Source organism: Rhinopithecus bieti, unplaced genomic scaffold (genome assembly GCF_001698545.2).
Source record: "Rhinopithecus bieti isolate Rb0 unplaced genomic scaffold, ASM169854v2 scaffold_39586, whole genome shotgun sequence".
Taxonomy (NCBI): domain Eukaryota; kingdom Metazoa; phylum Chordata; class Mammalia; order Primates; family Cercopithecidae; genus Rhinopithecus; species Rhinopithecus bieti.
The window spans coordinates 220,285-244,221 of NW_016816842.1; the positions used below are offsets into that span (position 1 = coordinate 220,285).

A 23,937-nucleotide genomic window follows, 5' to 3' on the forward strand; every position below is an offset into this window, starting at 1 on the left:
CTTCCCCTCCCCGCCCCCGCCTTTCTTTTTTTAAAAATAGAGACAGGGTTTTGCTATGTTGCCCAGGCTGGTCTTGAATTCCTGGGCTCAAGAGATCCTCCTGCCTCAGCCTTCCAAGTAGCTGGGATTACAGGTGCATGCTACCACAACCAGCTACATTTTGTACATTTTGTATTTTTAGTAGATAACAGGATTTCACCATGGCGTCCAGGCTGGTCTCGAACTCCTGACCTCAAGTGATCTGCCTGCCTCAGCCTCCCAAAGTGCTGGAATTACAGGTGTGAGCCACTGCATCCAGCCTGGTTTTTGTTTTGGGTTTTTTTTTTTTTTTTTTTCTAAACAGAGTCTTGCTCTGTCGCCCAGGCTGGAATGCAGTGGCACAATGTCAGCTCACTGCAACCTCCGCCTCCCGGAGAATTGTTTCAAGCAATTCTCTGCCTCAGCCTCCTGAGTAGCTGGGATTACAGGCACCCGCCACCACACCTGGGCTTTTTTTTTTTTTTTTTTTTTTTTTTTTTTTTTTTTTGTATTTTGGTAGAGATGGGATTTCACCATGTTGACCAGGCTGGTCTTGAACTCCTGACCTCGTGATCTACCCGCCTTGGCCTCCTAAAATGCTGGGATTACAGGCATGAGCCACCGCACCTGTTTTTGTTGTTGTTGTTAATACAGGGTCTCACTTTGTCACCGAGGCTGGAGTGCAGTGGTGTGGTCTTGGCTCACTGCAACCTCTGCCTCTCAGGCTCTAGTGATCCTCCTTCCTCAGCCTCCCGAGTAGCTGAGACTACAGGCACACACCACCATGCCCTGCTACTTTTTGTATTTTTTGCAGAAATGGGACTTTACTATGTTGCTCAGGCTGATCTCAAACTCTTGAGCTCAGCTGATCCATTGACCTCGGCCCCCCATAGCGCTAGGATTACAGGCATGAGTCATCGCGCCTGGCCCCTTACTTTGGATTATTAAAAAATTTTCTCAGCCTGGTGTGGTGGCTCATGCCTATAATCCCAGGACTTTGAGAGGCCAAGGCGGGTGGATCACCTGAGATCAGGAGTTCGAGACCAGCCTGGCCAATATGGTGAAACCCCATCTCTACTAAAAATAAAAAAATTAGTCAGGCATGGTGGTGGGGTCCTATAATCCCAGCTAATCAGGAGACTGAGGCAGAAAAATTGCTTGAACCCAGGAGGTGAAGGTTGCAGTGAGCTGAGATCATGCCAGTGCACTCCAGCCTAGGTGGCAGAGTGAGACTCCATCTCAAAAAATAAAAAAAATTTTTTCTCAGGTGGTGGGTTCTAGGTGGAGAAAAAAATTCTCATTTCTCTGTTTTGTGGCTTCATATATTTTTGATTCATCTGTAATTTATTTGAATGTAAGATGTGAGATAGAGATTTAAATTTATTTAATTCATTTATTAGAGTAATAGATTATCCATATGTCTTTGGTTGATCAATATATTAAAATTAAATGCAAGTTGAGACAGATCAGGGTTATATGACATTTTTTAATTAAAAGAAGCTTATTGATATTATAAAAATGTAAAGTCTTCATAACTAGGACTAGGAGTGTATGAAAACATATGGTCAAATGTAAAAGAATAGTATAATGGGAAGAAAGACAAATAGTATTATACTTTTTGAAGTCTACCTCGTGCTGTCTGACTTAACATTAATTGATTTTAAATTTATGCATGAGTCATCTCTAATTTTTAGTATTACTCAAACTGGAACCCAATTAAACTTGGGAACAATGCTTATTTAAAAGCAAAAATTATTTCCCATAGGAGACATGGGGGGAGAATTAACATAAACTAAACATTCTCAAAGGTAGCACATTTATTATAGTTAATAAATGAACTTTTAAATTAATTTGAGAGGCAGGTAGACAAAAGATCAATTGGTTAAATCAAACTTTAAAGAATATTATTTGCATTAGTGCCACATGATAAATATCGTACAGGTTTTTTTTTTGCCAGCTTAATAAATTATTAGAAAGCCACTTTACATTTAAAAAATTTCATGAGGCTGGGTGTGGTGGCTGGGTGTGGTGGCCTGTAATCCCAGCACTTTGGGAGGCCAAGGAAGGAGGACCGCTTGAGGCCAGGAGTTCAAGACAAGCCTTGGCAACATAGCAAGACCCCATCTCTACAAAAATAACTAAAAAAATTAGGCGTGGTGGCACATGCCTGTAGTCCTAGCTACTTGGGAGGCTAAGGTGGGAGGAACACTTGAGCCCAGGAGTTCGAGGTTATAGCAAGCTGTGATCACACCACTGCACTCCAGCCCAGGTGACAGAGCAACACCCTGTCTCTCTAAAAAATAAAACAAAATAAATAAATAAAAACTTTGTATGAAAACTGAGCCAGAAAGACCAGAGGTGGTTGAGGTAATTTAATCAAGACCCGAACTAGAGCAGTTGCCAGTGAAGAATGAAGACGCCTAAATGATAGACTTACCAATGGATTTTTTCAGTCATTCAGCACACAGTAACTGAGCTTCTGTTACCATGGTAGGTGCTAAGAATACCAAGATTTAATTTAGGGCAGCTGAGTGCCTAGGAGGATTGTGATAGAGAATGTAGGTGGAATGGTGGGTTTGAGGGATGAGTTTGAGGGTTCTCTTGTGGATAAATTGCATTCTAAAGGTTTTTATTAAGCAGTTAGAAATTTGGATCAGGAATTTAAGAAGCTAGTGAGAATATGAGTTGTATATACAAAGTGTCCTTACAGAGTGATTTTTTTTTAAAACATAGGGTTAGTTGATAATATTAGAGGGTTAGAGCAAGTCTACAGGAGACTCAAGGGCCAAGCCTTAGGGAATGTCTGCGTTCAGGGATCAGGCAAGAAATTGATGAGGAACCTGGAGTACGCGAAGTCAAGCAAGTGAAGGGAACACTTCAGTAAGGCTTGGAGTTACACTGTAGAGAAATTGAATTTAGTCCAGGCATGGTGGCTCACGCCTATAATCCCAGCACTTTGAGAGGCCAAGGCGGGCAGATCACTTGAGGTCATGAGTTCAAGACCAGCCTGGCCAACATGGTGTTACCTCATCTCTACTAAAAATACAAAAATTTAGCCAGGCGTGGTGGTGTGCCTATAATCCCAGCTACTTGGGAGGGTGAGGCAAGAGAATCGCCTGAACTGGGACGCGGAGGTTGCAGTGAGCCAAGATTGTGCCGCTGCACTTCAGCCGGGGTGACAGAGCAAGACTCCATCTCAAAAAAAAAAAAAAAAAACAAAAAAAAACAAGAGAAATTGAGTTTAGATGAGAAGGGGGAGAATGGGTAAGTACATCTTTGGTGTTAATTTGGAAAGCAGTTTAAGTGGTATGATGTTATGTCCTAGTGATCCTAGGAATAAGAGGAAAGGATTAAGGAAGGAAAGACAGCAAGTTATTGATCAGTCTTTTAAGAAAGTCCCTACCCATGGATGTGAAGATGGCAACAGTAGACACCGGGAACTGCTAGAGCGGGGAGGGAGGGTGGGAGGGGACAAGGGTTGAGAAACTAACTACTGGGCACTGTGCTCACTATGTGGGTGGTGGGCTCATTTGTATCTGAAATCTCCGCACCATCCAGTGTACACATGTAACAAACCTGCACATGTACTCCCTGAGTCTAAAATAAAAGCTGAAATTATTTTTTTAAAAAGTCCCTGAGGAGAAAGCTGAACTGTGGTTATTTTTAAAGGGGAATAGGACTTTTTTGAGGGGAGGCTGAGGCTAGGGCTGGGGAGGGATGGTGGACAGGGGACGGATAGGAGCGTGGACGAGGGAGAAGGTAGGGAAAGCACAGAGCTGTCTTAAGGCAGGGGAGAGGTGAGTTGTAGAAGGCACCATGAAGTGGGTGTCTTTTTTGAGACCAAGTTTGTGTAATTGTGTGGTTGTGGGGATTGAGGGGCATTGGGCAGTCTGTCTCAAACAGTGCAGAGAATTCTCTTTTGGGGGGTTGGAGAGAGGGGTGCCAATAATACTTAAACTTGTCCTACTGCAAAACCTCCTTTCCCTCCCTTCATCAATTCACAGGGCATTGGCCACAAGCGGCTGTACCAAGTGCAGGAACTCTCTGAAGGCTTGAGTTTTATCAATTCATGCAACATCTACATTGTATGGATACTTTAATATTTATTTTTAAAAGTTTATTTTTCCCCACTAATGTTTAAGTAAAATTTATTCTTCAGAAAGAGTGTGCCATGTCTCTTCTATGGCTTCTAATATCCATGATGAAAACATCCCAGCCTGAGAAGCACTGATGAAGGCATCGCTTAGGAATGTGGAAAGGATTGCTGAGCAGCGCCAGTTTGTGGGAGATGGTGTCTTTTCAGTGTTGCTGACCTATAAGAGTAATGAAAAAATTCGAAAGTTGGGGGCCACATAATCGGAAAAAAACTTAATTTGTTCTTTGGAGAGAGGAAGAAATACAAAGCTGGTTTTATCAGCTTTTTTTTCTTAATTGAAATTTTTTCAAGATATTCCTTAAGTAATTTTTGTAAAATTACGGCAGTTGGAGGTTGGAGTGAGAGAATGGACTGAGAAAAAAGACTGATCTGTGAGTGGAAAAGAACTGACATGAAGCGACAGATGTTATGTAAGTGAGAAATGAGCAGGAATTAGCCTTTCAGAGAAGAAACGTGGAAGATTTTGTAGTATGATCATGGTGCTGCTGCTGTTATGTTTGTTTTGTTTGTTTGTTCATTTAAGTAGAGGAGTTTATTTTGTGCTCTTACATCCCTAGGCCTTTTGCAGCCTCCTTCCCCTATTGATAGCCCCTGACCCAATTTAGGGTAAGTTTAAAAAAGGGCTATTCCCTATGGGGGCTTATAGTACTAGTTTCATGTTCAGACAGGAACTTTCAGATCCACCTGTGCAGAAATGGACTAAATACATAGGTGGGGTTCACTCTGCAAAAGACTTAGAGAAGAGGGGGAAAGAATTTTAAGTACGGATAACTATGCATTTAAAGCTGACGAAAGCAGTCAGGAGCTAATAGCCTAAAAATGTTGTGTTCTGTTAATTGAACATTTTAAAATATTCATCTTAATTCATAGGTTGTGAATCCATATGGAAGCAACGAAAAGTAACTGTCTCTCCCAGATTTAGTGTTACAGTTCCTTTCAAGAGATTCCAGGAAAATATACACATTTCTTTCAAAAAGCCATGTGCAAAGATACACCAACTTGTTATGTACCTCAAAGCTCAAAGACACAAAGATGTACTTGTGTTTAATGATTCTATACTTTAATTTTTAATTTTTTAGTTATATGCATGGTAAGTGGGTGAAAAGCTCTTTTCTTTTCTTTTTTTTTTTTTTTTTTTTGAGACAGAGCTTTGCTCTTGTTGCCCAGGCTGGAATGCAATGGTGCGATCTCAGCTCACCACAACCTCTGCCTCCCAGGTTCAAACGATTCTCCTGCCTCAGCCTCTCAAGTAGCTGGGATTACAGGCATGCAACACCATGCCCGGCTACTTTTGTACTTTTAGTAGAGACGGGGTTTCTCCATGTTGGTCAGGCTGGTCTCAAACTCCCGACCTCAGGTGATCCGCCCTCTTTGGCCTCCCAGAGTGCTGGGATTATAGGCGTGAGCCACTGTGCCTGGCTGAAAAGCTCTTTTGACTGAGACAACAAAAAAAGTTAAGTGCCTTAAGTTGGGACTGGTAGATAGTGGACTCTGTTGGAGGTTGATTCTAGGCTCAGCTCTGTCTAGTTAGCTGCCTGACTTTGAGTAAACTGTGTTAGGTTTCTGGGCCTGAGTGTCTATTCTTAATTGTTGGGGTAGATGAGGACAGTGATTTTCAAATCTTTTTTTAGTGTGAAACTCTTGTTTAAACAAAGTTTCATACAGAAATATAAACAAATAGAACCTATTTCCACAGACCTGTTTGGGTCTAGATATTTGATCCTTGATGAACACCAGACTGGGTTACTAAATTTAGCTCTAAACTTTTCTTTTTGTTGTAATTAATAATATTTTTCATTCCTGTCCAAAATCTTGACTCTCAGGCCTTCTTGGAGTCTTTTCCTTTTTTTTTTATTTAATGGGGCTATTGAATACTAGAGCAACCTTGGTGGTTTTTTAGTTGGAGTTCTAGATCCAAGAGGTGAGGGTGGACTTCAGGTTGTCTGAAGTCTCTGAAATTGTATACAAGATTTTGTGTGTGTGTGTGTGTGTGTGTGTTTAACTTTTTAGGGAAAAGATACATAGTTTTCATCTATACTAAGAGTATATATAATACTATTTTTTTATGGTATGTTGGAATTGAACATATTTATGATATGTTGGAATTGAACAGTCTTTAAATAGCAGAAAATTGGAAACAACCTGTATAGCCAGGAAAATGGTTAAAAAGATTGTGAGTTGCCATTTAAAGTGATGTTTAGAACAAATTATTTTAATAGTATGGGAAAATACTATTTAAAAAAAGCATGATACAAACTCACATATACCATTTGATGTCAGCCACTTTACGCAAATAAAAAGACTGGAAGGAGGTATATCAAAGTATGTTATCTCTTGGCATTTGGGATTATAGATTTATTTTCCCAGTTTACTATAATAAGCATGTATAACTTCCATAAAAAGATTTTTAATGTAAAGCATTTCACAGAAATGACAACAAAATTATCTGTGGCTCTAGTAGCTTTCTTGTGTAATATGATTATTATTATTAAAACTTTGCATCTACTGTTTCTATACAGTTGTCTTTTTCTGTTACCTACTAGAACAGTGGCATGTAGTCAGGTGTGTTCATCAGAGCCATACATGGAGTATTTAAAAATGTACATGTCTCACTCTATCCCCACAGCTTCTGATTAAGTAGATCAAGAGTAGGGCTAGCATCCGTATTTTTAAAAAGCTTTACAAATGATTTAAGTCAGCCCCCTAACTGAGAATGTTATCTATAACCAGCAGCTGTTTTGTATGATACTTACCTTACACTTAGCAGCAAGCATCAGCTTTTGAAGCCTTCACTTACATTTAGTTGTTAAACTTAAGGGGAAACAGCATATTTGAGTTATAGAAAACAAACCCAAATATGGGTACTATACATTATTTTAAAGCTAGCTAGACAAGAATCTTGAAAAGAGTCCATTTAATACTATTCTGTATCTCTAATGCATGTTGCTTTTGGTTTTATCTTTTACTCCCTAGTGAGTGGAGTGCCATAGAAAAAGAAATGGGTGATGGACTGCAGAGTGCTGGTCATCACATGGATGTGTAAGTACCTCCAGAACTTTTGTGAAGCCCGAGGTGAAGTCCTGTAGTGAAGCGTTAGTGACTCTTCTATTCTTCTGTTTTTATCAAGTTTGCTGGCATTTGTATTGTGCTCTGTGTGTACATATTTGACTTAAATTTATCTCAGGAATGCAAAGTTAGTTTAACATTTGAAAATCAGTCTAATTCATATTTTAACAGAATGAAGATGAAAACATTGAAGGTATGTTCATTTCAATAAATGTAGAAAAAACATTTGACGAATTTTAACACCAATTTACAGTTAAAAGTCTCATCAACTAGGAATAAAAGGGAATTTTCTCAGTCTAAAATTTATAGCCAATATTGTACTTAATAGTGAAATATTGAGGCTTTCTCCTAAGGTCAAGAAAAAGGCAAGGTTGTTTGCTCTCGCCGCTTTTAGTAAACATTGTACTGGAGGTCCTATTCAGTATAGTGAGACAAGAAAATTAAATAAGAGGCCTAAATATTAGGAAGAAGCAGAACTATATTTTCAGTTGACAAGGTCTTTTACTCAGAAAACCATAAAAAATCAACCAAAAACATTGTAGAACTAACAACTGATTTTTTTTTTAAGAGACTGGGTCTCATTCTACTGCCCAGGCTGGAGTGCATTGGTACAATCATGGCTCACTGCAGCTTCAACCTTCTGGGCTCAAGCACGCCTCCCACCTCAGCCTCCCAAGTAGCTAGGACTGCAGGTGCATGCCACCACGCCTGGCTAATTATTTTTATTTTTTTGTAGAGACAGAGTGTTGCTACGTTGCCCAGGTTGATCTTGGACTTCAGGCCTTAAGCAGTCCTCCTGCCTTGGCCTCCCAAAGTGCTGGGATTACAGGCATGAGCTGCTATTCCCAGATTGAATTAAAAAATTTTTCTTTCTTTTTTTAGAGATGGGATCTTGCTGTGTTTCCCAGACTGGTCTCAGACTTCTGGTCTCAAGGGATTCTCCCATCTCAACCTCCCAAAGTGCTGGGATTAGTGGTGGGAGCCACCACACCTGGCCAACAACTGAATTAATTTTATTTTTTCCAGCTTCTATTGTAGGTTCAGGGGGTACACGTGCAGGTTTGTAAATTGCCTGACGTAGGGGTTTGGTGTACAGATCATTTCATTACCCAGTAAGCTTAGTACCCGAGAGGTGGTTTTTCGATTCTCACCCTCCTCCTAACCTCCACCCTTAAGTAGGCTTTGGTATCTGTTATTCTCTTCTTTGTATCCATGTGTACTGAATATTTAGCTCCCACTTATAAGTGAGAATATGTGATACTTGGTTTTTTGTTCCTGTGTTAATTCACTTAGGATAATGGCCTTCCAGCTGCATGCATGTTGCTGCATCCATATTGCTACATCTCTTCTTTTATTTGGCTGTGTAGTATTCCATGGTATACATGTACCACAGTTTCTTTATCCAGTCCACTGTTTGTGGCATTTAGGTTGATTCCATGTCTTCGCTATTGTGAATACTGTGGCTGTGAACATAGGCATGCATGTATCCTTATGGTAGAATAATTTGTATTTTGGGGGATATAGACCCAGTACTGGGAGATTGCTGGGTTGAATGGTACTTATACTTTAAGTTCTTTGAGAAATCTCTAGACTGCTTTTCACAGTGGCTGAACTAATTTACTTTCCCACCAGCAGTGTATAAGTGTTCCTCTTTCTCTGCAACCTTGCCAGCATGTTATTTTTTGACCTTTTAGTAATAACCATTCTGGCCGGGTACAATGGCTCACGCCTGTAATCCCAGCACTTTAGAAGGCTGAGGTAGGCAGCTCTCTTGAGCCTAGGAGTTCAAGACCAGCCTGGGAAACATAGCAAGAACAGTCTCTATTATTTAAGTTAAAAAAAATAAATAATAATAACCATTCTAGTGTGAGGTGGTATCTCATTGTCGTTTTGATTTTCATTTCTTTAATAATTAATGATGAGGTTTTTTTTTTATGTTTATTGGCCCACATGTGTGTCTTCTGTTGAGAAGTATCTATTAATGTCCTTCACCCCACTTCTTTATTTTATTTTGTTTTATTTTTTCTGAGACGGAGTCTCACTCTGTAGCCCAGGCTGGAGTGCAGTGGCGCAATCTCGGCTCACTGCAACCTCTGCCTCCCAGGTTCAAGCAATTCTCCTGACCCAGCCTCGTGAGTAGCTGGGATTACAGGTGCCCACCACCACGCCCGGCTAATTTTTATATTTTTAGTGGAGACAAGGTTTTGCCATGTTGGCCAGAGTGGTCTCAAACTCCTGAGCTCGAGTGATCTGCCCATCGTGGCCTCCCAAAGTGCTCGGATTATAGGGGTGAGCCACCACACCCGGCCCCCGCCTTTTTTTTTGGAGACAGTCTCATTCTGTCACCAAGGCTAGAATGCAGTGGCACCATCTTGGCTCCCTGCAACCTCCACCTCCCAGGTTCAAGTGGTTCTTCTGCCTCAACCTCCTGAGTAGCTGGGACTACAGGCATGCACCACCAAGCCCAGCTAATTTTTGTATTTTTAGTAGAGACGGGGATTCACCATATTGGCCAGGCTGGTCTCGAACTCCTGACCTCGTGATCCGCCCGCCTCAGCCTCCCAAAGTGCTGGGATTATAGGTGTGAGCCACCGCGTTCGGCTTTTTTTCTTTTTTTAAACAGAGTCTTGCTCTTTTGCCCAGGCTGGAGTACAGTGGTGCTATCGGCTTACTGCAGTCTCCTCCTCCCAGGTTCAAGCGATTCTCCTGCCTCAACCTCCCCAAGTGTGGGATTACAGGCATGAACCACCGCACCTGGCCTCTTTGCCCATTTTTAAATTGAGTTGTTTTTTGCCTATTAATTTGTTTAAGTTCCTTATAGATTCTGGATATTAAACCTTTGTCAGATAACATAGTTTGGGAATATCTTCTCCCATTCCGTAGGTTACCTGTTTACTCTGTTGATAGTTTCTTTTGCTGTGCAGAAGCTCTTTAGTTTAATTAGGTCCCAACTGTCAATTTTTGTTTTTGTTACAATTGCTTTTGGAATCCTCATCGTGAAATCTTTGCCATAGCCCAGATGGTATTTACTAGGTTTTCGTTTTCTTTCTTTTTTTTTTAAAGTTTCAGATTTTACGTTTAGGTCCTTAGTCTATCTTGAGTTGATTTTTGTGTATGATAACAGGAAGGGGTCCAGTTTAATCTATATATGGCAAACCAACAACTGAATTTAATCAGGATGCGGGATACAGGTTTAATATCTAAAAATCTGTATTTATATAATAGCAACAACAATTTGAAAATAAAAAAATTAAAACAATGCTATTATAAATAATATCAAAGCACAAAACTTAAGTATTAATTTAGTGAAAGATACAAAAGACCTCTACACTGAAAACTATATAAAACATTGCTGAGAGAAATTAAAACCTAAATAAATGGAAAGATAAACTATGTTCATGGATTGGAAGACATTGGTAAGATGTCAGTTCTCCCAAATTGCTAATTCTAAAGTTTACATGGGCCGAGCACAATGACTCATGCTTATAATCTCCTCTTTGGGAGGCCGAGACAGGTGGATCACTTGAGGTCAGGAGTTTGAGACCAGGCTGGCCAACACAGCGAAACCCTGTCTCTACTAAAAACAGAAAAATTAACCAGGCATGGTGGTACATTCCTATAGTCCTAGCCACTTGGGAGGCTGAGGCAGGAGAATCGCTTGAACCTGGGAGGCAGAGGTTGCAGTGAGCCAAGACCATGCCACTGCACTCCAGCCTAGCTGACAGAGTGAGACTTCATCTCAAAAAAATAAAATAAAATAAAAAATAAAAGTTTATATGGACATTTAAAGAACCTGGAATAGCTACAACAGTCTTGACAAAGAACAAAGCTGGAATATATTACTTTCAAGATTTACTAGGCTGGGCATGGTGGCTCATGCCACTTTGGGAGGCCAAGGCGGGTGAATCACCTGAGGCCAGGAGTTCGAGACCAGCCTGGCCAACATGGCGAAACCCATCTCTACTAAAAATACAAAATAAATTAGACAGGCGTGGTGGTGGGTGCTTGTAATCCCAGCTACTCCGGAGGCTGAGGCAGGAGAATCACTTGAACCCAGGAGGTGGAGGCTACAGTGAGTCGAGATCACACCATTGCACTCCAGCCTGGGTGACGAGTGAAACTCTGTCCCCCCCGCAAAAAAAAAAAAAAAAAAAAAGATTTACTATAAAGCTAAGTTGTAAAGATAGTGAGGTATTGGCATAAAGTTGAACAGATTGACCAGGTACAGTGGCTCATGCTGTGATCCCAGCTCTTTGCAGGCAAACACGAGTAGATCCCTTGAGTTCGGGAGTTTGAGATCAGCCTGGGCAACATGGCAAAACCCTGTCTCTACAAAAAACTACAAAAATTAGGCCGGATGTGGTGGCTTAAGCCTGTAATTCTAGCACTTTGGGAGGCCAAGGTGGGTGGATTATGTGAGGTCAGGAGTTCAAGACCAGCCTGGCCAACATGGCGAATCCCTGACTCTACTAAAAATATAAATATTAGCCAGGCATGGTGGCATGCACCTGTAGTCCCAGCTACTCAGGAAGCTGAGGCAGGAGAATTACTTCAACCCAAGGAGGCAGCGGTTGCAGTGAGCTGAAGATTGCACCACTGCACTCCAGCCTCAGTGACAGAGCAAGACTCCATCTCAAAAAAACCAAAACTACAAAAATTAGCTGGGAGTGGTGGCATGCACCTGGAGTCCCAGCTACTTGGGAAGCTGAAGAGGGATGATCACTTGAGCCCAGGAAGTCAAGGCTGCAGTTGAGTCATGATCCTGCCACTGCAGTTTAACCTGGGTGAGAGTGAGACTGTGTCTCAAAAAAAAAAAAAAAAAAAAGAATGGCCGAGCATGGTGGCTCACGCCTGTAATCCCAGCACTTTGGGAGGCCGAGGCGGGTGGATCACGAGGTCAGGAGATCGAGACATCCTGGCTAACATGGTGAAACCCTGTCTCTACTAAAAATACAAAAAGTTAGCCGGACATGGTGGCAGGCACCTGTAGTGCCAGCTACTGTAGTTCATGCAGGAGAATGGCGTGAACCCGGGAGATGGAGCTTGCAGTGAGCCAAGATTATGCCACTGCACTCCAGCATGGGCAGCAGAGCAAGACTCTGTCAAGAAAGAAAGAAAGAGAGAGAGAGGGGGAGGGAGGGAGGGTCAATGGAACAGAATTCTGTACAGAAATAGACTCACACTTCTATAGTTCATTTCAACAAATGGTGTTGGAATAACTGGATATCTACCTACATGGAAAAAAAAAAAGAACTTTGAGCCTTATCTTACACTTGATACAAAACTAATTCAATTTGGATCATACACATAATTGTAAAAGGTAAAATTACAGCTTTTAGTGGAAAACATTGCTAAAAAGGATATGAAAAGAAAAAATTACTTTAAATGGCAAATTGGTCTTCATCAAATTTAAAATTTTTGTTTAAATTTTGATGAAGACCAATTTACCACTTGATACCATTGAGGGAGCAAGACATGGGGAGTTAAATGGGGTACAGAGTTTCAGTTGCAAAAGATGAGAAAATTATGGAGGTGGGTGGTGGTAGTGATTATGCAACAGTGTATATATACTAAATACCACTGAGTTGTACACATAAAAATTATTAACAAGGTAAATTTTATGTATGTTTTACTGTCTTTCTAAAATTTTAATATAAATTAATACGGGGTCTCACTGTGTTACCTAGGCTGGTCTCAAACTCCTGGGCTCAAGTGATCCACCTGCCTTAGCCTCTCAAAGTGCTGAGATTACAAACATGAGCCACCCCGCCTGACCTTTACTATTTTTTAAAAAGCGACACTATTAAGACAGTGAAGAAGCAAGTACAGGAGCAAACATTTCTAACCATAGCATAGAAAGAACTCCTGTGGCTCAAAAAGACAAAAAATAGATCGTAAATATTCTCCAGAAGTATAATACTAAGTATGTCAGGTGATGGATATGTTAATTAGCTTGATTTAATCATTTCATAATGTATACATATGTCAAAACATCACTTGTACACTGTAAATACATACAAGTTTTAAATTATACCTTCTAGCTGGGAGAGAAAAAAGAAAAATGTGTTTATGTAAATATTACTTTCCTTTGGGCCATGTTCCAGACCAACTAGCTATTTTTTTCAACTATTTTGTTTAACCTTAAGTCTTCCTGCAGCCTCTTGATTTGACATTTCAGTGTTTGCAAGAATTTAGGATTATGCCTTCAGTTGATTTATTAAAGTGTTAAATAAAATTCTCAGTACTGAGAACTAAAAATCTTTATCATTTATACTTCCCCACCCTAGGATGTTCCAGTTTCTGCCTACGCTGTGTTTCCTATCTTCAGGCCACCAGCCCTGTGCTTCTCTTTGTTTTCTTCACATTAACTCTTCCAGAATCATAGACTTAGGAACTAAAGGCAGGTTTTCCTACTCTTAACAGTGATTCTCAAGACTTTTTTTTAGTCACATATAAGAAATTCTTCACTCTCATAGCTGTAAGTTTGTAATTACAGAATGTATATGTTCACTGTTTTTATAAATCCTATAAGCACATTGCTTTTCAAATGAACCTTAGCATAGTTTTGTTTATTTTGTCTTACAACTTCAATGAACTTGATGAGGCAGGCCTAGAGATATAAAGTGTGTCCGTGTGAAGGAACCAGAATTAATTTGAAAGAAGGATACCTGTTGTATCACACAGAAGTAGTACATACACATAGCCCCTGTCCTTATGGAATTTACAGTGCTATCGGAGAAGTAAAACCAACACAGAGGCCGACTCTAGGTGCACTGCCTGTGAGTTAGTCCTGCTCCTCAAGGAGCAGTGCTCTTCAATAAAAGGTTTCCACCTGACACCACCAGCTCACCCTTGAATTCTTTTCTGGGCGAAGCCAATAACCCTCCTGGGCTAACCTCCAATTTTGGGGCTTACTTGTCCTGCATTATCTAGATCTAGTAATTCCTTATCTAATGTCAATCTAAAAGGAACAGTGGAATGGTGTTTGTAATTAAATGTATCTGATAAACTGCAACTTGCCATGTATTTCATACAATTTTATATTAAATTACAATACCTTGTACCAGCTATGATTTATTCTCTTTTTTTCTTTTCTTTTTTTTTTTTTTGTTTGTTTGTTTGTTTTGTTTTGAGACAGGTTCTCACTCTGTCACCCCAGCTTGAGTACAATGGCACATTCACAGCTCACTGCAGCCTCAGACCTCCTGGGCTCAGGCAGACCTCCCATATTAGCCTCCCAAGTACCTGGGACTACAGGCATGCACTATCACATCCGGCTAATTTTTGTATTTTTTGTAGAGACAAGGTCTTGCCGTGTTGCCCAGGCTGGTCTTGAACTCCTGGGCTTTAGTGTACAATCTCCGACTACAGCTTTTCCATCTACCCTGGCTTTAGTACTGAGTTTTCTTTTGTCACTAGATTTGTCACACTCAACCTATCAGTTGGCACATTGTAGATGTTCAACAAATAGATAATTCAAATAAAAGAATAACTTTTTTAAAAACCAACACATGAGATATGACTTTGATAAAATTTAAATTCTACATTGTTGATAAGGGAACGGAAGTAGAATGGTGACTAAAGACTAAAGCAATCTGGGAAAATTTCCTAGAGGTGTTAAGACATGTGCTTACGTGGTTTGGAGAAGCAATGTGGGAGCCATCATATTCTGTACAAATGAAGACTCGTGCGGGAATGAAACTGGTATGACATTGAGGGAGTCTCCCAATCAAAGCAGAGGTTGTTATTAAGAATTAGTATAAAATGAGCTTCTAAAATTTTCTGTAATCTTTATTTACTCTACTTTTTCTTTGTAGCTTTTTGGCATCATTATAAATAAATAGTTGCAGCCAAGAACATATGTATACCAGTATACCAATTATACCAACTCTTATTCTTTCTACAGATTTTGTAGCCCTTTTATTTATGTCTTTGAACAAAAGATATTACAGTCTTACCAGCTTTTTTTTTTTTTTTTTTTTGAGACGGAGTCTCGCTCTGTCGCCCAGGCTGGAGTGCAGTGGCCGGATCTCAGCTCACTGCAAGCTCTGCCTCCCGGGTTTATGCCATTCTCCTGCCTCAGCCTCCCGAGTAGCTGGGACTACAGGCGCCCGCCACCTCGCCTGGCTAGTTTTTTGTATTTTTTAGTAGAGACGGGGTTTCACTGTGTTAGCCAGGATGGTCTCGATCTCCTGACCTCGTGATCCGCCCGTCGCGGCCTCCCAAAGTGCTGGGATTTCAGGCTTGAGCCACCGTGCCCGGCCACAAGCTTCTTAAGCTGCCTATGAAAAGGACCATTTTTTGTTTGGTTTTTATTTCTAAGTCATTGCTGACCAAAACATTTTGGTAAAATTCAATAAAATCATCATGGTAATTACACATTGCTACCAGTGATTCTAAATGCTAATTCTCACTGTCTGTACTTACAGCATCACTGATGGGTAGCAAATTGTCTGTGGGCCACACTTAGAATTGCTGTTTTTTGTTTGTCTGTTTGTTTGTTTTTGAGATGGAGTCTTGCTGTGTCGCCCAGGTTGGAGTGCAATGGTATGATCTTGGCTCACTGCAACGTCCTCCCGGGTTCAAGAGATTCTCCTGCCTCAGCCTCCCAAGTAGCTGGAATTACAGATGCCTGCCCCCATTTCTGGCTAATTTTTGTATTTTTAGTAGAGACAGGGTTTCACCACGTTGGCCAAGCTGGTCTCGAACTCCTGACCTCAAGTGATGTGCCCATCTTGGCCTCCCAAAGTGCTGGGATTACAGTTGTGAGCCACTGTGCCCAGCCTAATTGCACTTCTTTAGAACCCTAATACTTTGCGTTCCAATAAAAATAACTCTATTTATGCAATTTTTTTGTTTTTTTTTTTAAACAGGTATGCATCTTCTATTGATGATATTTTGGAAGATGAAGAACATTATGCAGATCAGTTAAAAGAGTATCTTTTTTATGCAGAAGCATTGCGGTAAGTTTAATAAAAGTTCCAGGTGCAGCCACGGGGTTGTTTACCACTCTCCTCATATGCCACTGTAAAGTACAGATAGTAAAGTGTTTTTTAAATGAATGCATTCTGTGACATAATGAGTGAGGTCTCACTGTATTTCTCTGTGTTGCAGAGTGCTAGGCATAAACATGTAAGACGAGGCCTGCCCTCGAAGCATCATTTTGATAAAACCTACCAGCCTCAGGCATCAAGTGTGTCTGTATGTTGTTGTTTCCACTTTTTCCAGTTTGAAGATTGGAAGCAAAATACAGAGTGTGTGTAACAGTATCTGTTACTAGGTTGTATATTGCTATTTTTATTCTGTGTGTCTTATCAGTAGCTTGTATAACGTCCTTATGTAACAAGGACTTTATCTGTTCTTGTGGTGTCTTTTACAGAGCCAAAGGGAATTCTCTTTTAGGTAGTCCTACGTGACTAGGAAAAAGTTAATGTATTTTTTTCGATCCATTTAGAAAAAGGAATTATTTTCCCAGAATAGGTGGCTTTTGGACAGTTATCCTGTCACTTTTTTTTTTTTTTTTTTTTTTTTGAGACAGAGTAGAGTTTGGCTGTATTGCCCAGGCTGGAGGGCAGTGGCGTGATCTCGGCTCACTGCAGCCTCTGCCTCCCGGGTTCAAGCGATTCTCCTACCTCAGCCTCCCAAGTAGCTGGGATTACAGGTGCCCGCCAACACACTCGGCTAATTTTTGTATTTTTAGTAGAGACAGGGTTTCACCATGTTGGCCAGGCTGGTCTGAAACTCCTGACCTCAGGTAATCTGCCCGCCTCGGCCTCTCAAAGTGCTGGGATTACAGGTGTGAGCCACTGCTGTCCTGTCACTTTTAAAAGCAGTATAAGAATTCTGTTAGAAAACAAAAGAGCACTATTCCCTTACCTGTATGGTGACTGGTGTGAAATCATCTGCATATTGTTAGCTTGTTTTCCTTCTAGGGCTTTGAATAGTAGGAAGTCTCACCAATGTATTTTCAAGTCACCAAGCAAAAGAAAGTTGGCCGGGTGAGGTGGCTCCTGCCTGAATCCCAGCACTTTGGGAGGCCGAGGCAGATAGATTACCTGAGGCCAGGAGTTTGAGACCAGCCTAGCCAACATGGTGAAACCCCATCTCTACTAAAATTACAAAAAAGTTAGCCAGGCATAGTGGTGGGTTTCTGTAATCCCAGCTACTGGAGAGGCTGAGGCTTGAACTGGGGACGTGGAGGTTGCAGTGAGCCGAGATCACATCATTATACTCCAGCCTGGGCAACAGAGCGAGACTCCATCTCAAAAAGAAAAAAAAAAAAAGAAAATTTCTGAGTACAGTGGAATTCTCTGCAGTTCTTTAAAATTATAAAAAGGATTAAGGTATATTGACATGGAAAGATGGCCAGGATATATAGCCATGTGAGAAAAGAGGTAGGAACCATTTGGGGTGTGTGGATATGGTATTTGTCAATGCCTAGCTAAATTCTGGAAGGTTATATACTGTCTGGTAACACAGATTATATCTGGATAGTGGGATTGGGGGAAAGAGTGTTCTTAAACTTTCTTTTTGTATTTTTTATTTTTGAGACGGCGTCTCACTCTGTTGCCCAGACTGGAGTGCAGTGGCACAATCTCTGCTAACTGCAACCTCTGCCTCCTGGATACAAGTGATTCTCCTGCTTCAGCCTCCCAAGTAGCTGGAATTACAGGCATGCGCCACCACACCCGGCTAATTTTTGTATTTTTAGTAGAGATGGGGTTTTATCACATTGGTCAGGCTGATCTCGAACTCCTGACCTCAGGTGATCTGCCCACCTCAGCCTCCCAAAGTGCTGGGATTACTGGCATGAGCCACCACGCCCAGCCTCTTTTTTTTATTTTGTGCATTGCTGTATTAGAATCTTTTTACAGTGAACATGGATTATTTTATGATCATAAAAACTATAAACATTTCTAGGCCGGGCGACATGGCTCATGCGTATAATCCTAGCACTTTGGGAAACTGAGGTGGATGGATTGCTTGAGCCCATGAGTTTGAGACCAGCCTGGGCAACATGGGCGAGACCCCATCTCTACAAAGCACAAATTAGCTGGGCGTGGTGGCACATGCGTTAGTCCCAGCTACTTAGGAGGCTGAGGTGGGAGGATTGCCTAAACCCAGGAGGCAGAGGTTGCTGTGAGCCAAGATTGCACCACTGCACTCCAGCCTGGGTGACAGAGTGAGACCTTGTCTCCCAAAAAAAAAAAAAAGGCTAATAGACATTTTCTAAATCACAAAGAAGAAAACTTTGAGGTGTTATTTTTTCTAAGAATACTCAGTTGCTATGTGAGATTACAGCATTAGTTCTTACATTATATTAGAAAATGTTTTATGTGTGTGATAATGGCATGTTTATTGAAAGAAATGTTCCAAGTATCTAGAAAACAACTTTTTTTGTGTTAAAAATATATGACGTTTTTGGCGGGGTGCGGTGGCTCATGCCTGTAATCCCAGCACTTTGGGAGGCCGAAGTGGGCAGGTCACGTGAGGTCGGGAGTTTCAGACCAGCCTGACCGACATGGAGAAACCCCGTCTCTACTAAAAATACAAAATTAGCTGGGCATGGTGGTGCATGCCTGTAATCCCAGTTACTCGAGAAGCTGAGGCAGGAAAATCATTTGAACCCGGGAGGCGGAGGTTGCAGTGAGCCAAGATCACGCCATTGCACTCCAGCCTGAGCAACAAGAGCAAAACTCTGTCTCAAAAAAAAAAAAAGATTATATGAAGTTTTTATGGTTAGATTTTGCTAGATTCCACTTTTAATGTTGGGCTGCTACATTTTAAACTTGAAAATTCTGGGCACACACGTTCTGCCCTAGTGAGACATTTTGAATGGTTCTCCTCTACCCTTGAAAAAAATGTTTGACATGTTAAAGAAAAAGTTAAATGGCAGCACATTTTTTCATCTGTAGGGCTGTGTGCAGGAAACATGAACTTATGCAGTATGACTTGGAGATGGCTGCTCAGGACTTAGCGTCCAAGAAGCAGCAGTGTGAGGAACTGGCAACTGGGGTGAGTATTTTTCTTTTGGCCTCTGATGATATTGTAGCAACATGGAAGGTTCCTCACAAGCACTCACTCTAAGTGAGTAACTCACTCCTGTGGAATCAGCTTCAGTTACAATACTCAGGACGACTGCACCTTTTACAGGGGAATAATTTGTGAGTAACTTTATAATTCTTTTATTATTACCTTGATACAAAAAGATGTAAGCCATTTAAAACCATGTGCTGTATAGAATTATAAGAAATTTTGCCAACATTTCTCTGCTGTAATCAGTATCATCTGGTTTCTTAAAAAAAAAAAAAGTTGGCATGGTGGCTCACGCCTGTAATCCCAGCACTTTGGGAGGCCGAGGCGGGTGGATCATGAGGTTAGGAGATCAAGACCATCCTGGCTAACACAATGAAACCCCATCTCTACTAAAATTACAAAAAATTAGCCGGGCGTGGTGGCGGGCACCTGTAGTCCCAGCTACTCGGGAGGCTGAGGCAGGAAAATGGCGTGAACCCAGGAGGCAGAGCTTGCAGTGAGCTGAGATCGTGCCACTGCACTCCAGCCTGGGCAACAGAGCAAAACTCTGTCTCAAAAAATAAATAAATAAAATAAAATAAAAAAAAGTTTATTGGGCTGAGCACTGTGGCTCACACCTGTAATCCCAGCACTTTGGGAAGCCAAAGCTGGTGGATCACCTAGGGTCAGGAGTTTGAGACTAGCCTGGCTAACATGGCGAAACCCGATCTCTACTAAAAATACAAAAATTAGCCAGGTGTGGTTGCTCACACCTGTAGTCCCAGCTACTCGGAAAGCTGAGGCAGAAGAATTGCTTGAACTGGGGAGGCAGAGGTTGCAGCTAGCCAAGGTTAGACTATTGCACTCCAGCCTGGGTGACAGAGTGAGACTCCATCTCAAAAAAAATTGTTTTTATTTTTATTTTTTGAGACAAGGTCTGGCTCTGTTGCCCAGGCTGGAGTGCAGTGGTGTGATCAGGGCTCGTGGAAGCCTCAAACTCCTGGGGTCAAGGGATCCTCCTGCCTCAGCCTCTTGAGTAGCTGGGACCACAGGCATGTGCCCCCCCCCCGCCCCCCATGCCTGGCTGATTTTGTTTATAGTCTCATCGTGTTGACCAGGGTGGTCTCAAACTCCTGGACTCAAGTGATCCTCCCACCTCAGCCTCCCAAAGTGCTAGGATTACAAGGGTAAGCCACCATGCCTAGTCAGTCATCTGGTTTCTAAGTCCAAGTGAAAAAACATGCAGTGACCTTTATCAGATTTAACTTTGCAAGGTACTTTGTAGAAATTTTAGTTGACTTTGAAAAGTCTTACCCACTTACAACCAGTGCATCGTGCCTAACAGGGAGCTTTTGATGTATTTTATTCTTTAATGCTTACAGTGAGTACTTGTGAGGAAAATTCTATATCTGATTGCATTAGTCTTGGATCATTTTTATAATAAGCTTTCTACTCTCCAGTTATTTCATTGCAATAAATTAGCCGTCATGGTGAGCAACACATTCTGAAAGTAGTAAACCAGCAGCAATGTCTCTACTTAGTTAATAAGCACTGTAGTTTTTTTTTTTTTTCTTAGATGAAGTCTCATTCTGTCACCCAGGCTAGAGTGCAGCTCACTGCAAGCTCCACCTCCTGGGTTCACGCCATTCTCCTGCCTCAGTCTCCCGAGTAGCTGGGACTACAGGTGCCCGCCACCACACCTGACTAATTTTTTTTTTGTATTTTTAGTAGAGACGGGGTTTCACCATGTTAGCCAGGATAGTCTCAGTCTCCTGACCTCGTGATCCACCCGCCTCGGCCTCCCAAAGTGCTGCAATTACAAGCGTGAGCCACCATACCTGGCTAAGCACTGTAGTTTTAAAAGTGCTTTTCACATATATTACCTACTGGTTACATCTATGAAAAGTCATAATATATGTGGGGAAAGACCAGGACACATGTATAGTATAAACTAGGCCCTTGGTTTATTTTTAAAATTCAGTGGGAGAAGTTCCCAGGCCATTTTCAGGGAGCTTGGTTCCCTATTCCTACATGTCAAGGGAAAAGTGTTTTCTTCAGTAAACTCCAGCGAGTGAGGAAGTGTTAAAGCAGTGAAGCTTGAGGCTGCCTTCCAATGCTTGGATTTAGGTATCCTGTTTTATTAATAGATGCCCAAGTTTGAGCGTGAGTTGTGCAGATTTTAAATATGCTTCTTTAGTTTGGTTTATTTCCGTAGTTGCCTAGTGAATTTATCTACTTTTTTATAACAAAGTATTTTTTAAAAATATGATCATTCATACAGAGTAAGAAATAACTTGTCTAATATTTCACATGGAAGTTTTCCATTTGATTATGAAATTCAAGCTGGGTATGGTAGCTTACGACAGTAATGCCAACACTTTTAGCGGCAGAGGCATAAACCCAGAATTGCTTGAGCCCAGGAATTTGAAACCAGTGTGGATTAATATAGCTAGACCCTGTCTCTACCAAAAATGTAAAAATTTGCCAGGTGTGGTGGCATGCACCTGTGGTCCCAGCCACTTGAGAGGCAGAGGTGGGAGGATCACTTGAGCCCAGGAGGTTGAGGCTGCAGTGAGCCATGATTGTGCCACTACATTCCAGCCTGGGTAACAGAGCAAGACCCCATTTCAAAAAAAAAAAAATTCAGTTAGAAGTTTGCCCTTTTTAACTACTCCATATTATTTCAGTGTTAGAAATTCTGTTAGGATTCTTGGCTATGACTCTGTAAAAATAAATAAAAAATAATATAAGAGTGCCCTGGTTGTGAAGCTTATGGTGGTTTTGTCTGACTTAGGGGAAATATGGCAAATGTTTTCTCTTTCTTTTGTGTGTGTGTAGTGAAATATACATAACATAAAATGTACCATCTTGTCCATTTTTAATTGTATAGTTCCGTATTGCAGTCATCCCTCAGTATCTTCAGTGAGATTGGTTTAAGGATCCCTTGGATACCAAAATCCTCAGATGCTTAAGTCCCTTATATAAAATGGTGTAGTATTTGCATATAACCTGTGCATATCCTTTGTGTACTTTAAATCAGCAGTCACCAACCTTTTTGGCACTAGGACCTGTTTTGTGGAAGATAGTTTTTCCATGGACCAGGGTGGGGGATGCTGGGGATGGTTTCAGGATCATCAGGCATTAGATTTTCACAAGGAACACACAACCCGGATCCCTCACATGCGCAGTTCACAACAGGGTTCATGCTCCTGAGAGAATCTAATGCCTCTGCTGCTGATCTGACAGGAGGCAGAGTTCAGGTGGTCGCTAGCCTCCTGCTGTGCAGCCTGGTTCCAAACAGGCCATGGACTGGTATCACTCTGTGGCTCTGGGGTTTGGGACCCCCTGCTTTAAATTATCTCTAGATTATTAATGCCTAATACAGTGTAAACGCTGGTGTCTCATGTAAGTGGAATCATACAGTATTTGTCTTTTCGTATGTGTCTTATTTCACTTAGCATAATGTCCTACAGGTTTATCCATGCTGTATGTAGCATATATCAGAATTTGATTCCTTTTAAAGGCTGAATAATGTTCCATTGTATGTGTATGCCACATCTTGTTTATCCATTCATCTGTTTCTGTTTCCTTTTAGACTGTGAGAACATTCTCTTTGAAGGGAATGACTACCAAGCTGTTTGGTCAAGAAACTCCAGAGCAGAGAGAAGCCAGAATAAAGGTGCTAGAAGAACAAATAAATGAAGGAGAACAACAGCTGAAGTCTAAAAATCTGGAAGGCAGGTAAAGATACTGCGATGTTTAAGTAAGCTAGACTTGTAGACTATATGGCAAATTATTTTTATTTGTAATAATTCCCAGCTTCATTGGCATCCCTGAATACAGGCTGTTCCTTTAAAATGCATTCCTAAGAAATTTGAGTTATCAGGCTGGGTGTGGTGGCTCACGCCCATAATCCCGACACTTTAGGAGGCTGCGGTGGGAAGATTGCTTGAGTGTGGGAGTTTGAGATCAGCCTGGGCAACATAGGAAGACCCTACCCTGTCTCTACAAAAATAAATAAATAAATAAATAAATAAAATAAAAGAAAGCTGAATTATCAAAATCATGTTATAGAAACAGTTGTTTCAATGTTGGGGAAAGAGAAATAAAAGAGTTTCAGCTTCATAATATTACTTCCCTGCACTTTTCCTGATTTTTACCCTTTGTACTTTCCCTCTGCCGTTTCTTCTCCCCCTGCCCCTCCTTCAGTACCCAGCTGAAGGGTTACTTTATCGTGAAGCCTTCTCAGGCCATCATGGCATTTAATTCATGCCAGTATGGTATGGTGGTTTTGTATTAGATGATTGATTGTTCTGTGTGACTATGCCTGAATTTAAGCACCTCAAAGTCAGTGATTGTATCTTTTTCACATTCATATCCCAATGCCTTGCATAGGGCTTAGTATGTAATTGTTACATAAGTATTTCTAGAAATTCAGTTCTCAGAGACCCATTATCACTGTTTGATGCATTTTCCTTATTTTTGTTTTCATCTAACAGTCAGTGAATAGACCAAGGCAGACGAAGAGTGTATTATGGGTTTTGAGGTGGTTTTCTTCATTTTTGGAACTACTGGCACCAAATATGGCAAAGTAATGGAATTTAAAAAGACAGGCCGGGCATGGTGGCTCACGCCTGTAATCCCAGCACTTTGGGAGGCCGGGGCAGGTGCATCACAAGGTC

The 23,937-nt window shown here is 41.2% G+C and overlaps 1 protein-coding gene across 1 annotated transcript in view; it reads left to right on the plus strand.

Annotated features, from left to right (window-relative positions):
• SNX4 (sorting nexin 4) overlaps positions 1 to 23,937 on the plus strand; it is an 81,467-nt gene that overhangs the window by 50,691 nt on the left and 6,839 nt on the right. The window contains 4 exon segments of the mRNA XM_017855356.1: positions 7,148 to 7,213; positions 16,114 to 16,203; positions 19,156 to 19,255; positions 22,851 to 22,996. Coding sequence (XP_017710845.1) covers positions 7,148 to 7,213; positions 16,114 to 16,203; positions 19,156 to 19,255; positions 22,851 to 22,996 — 402 coding nt within the window.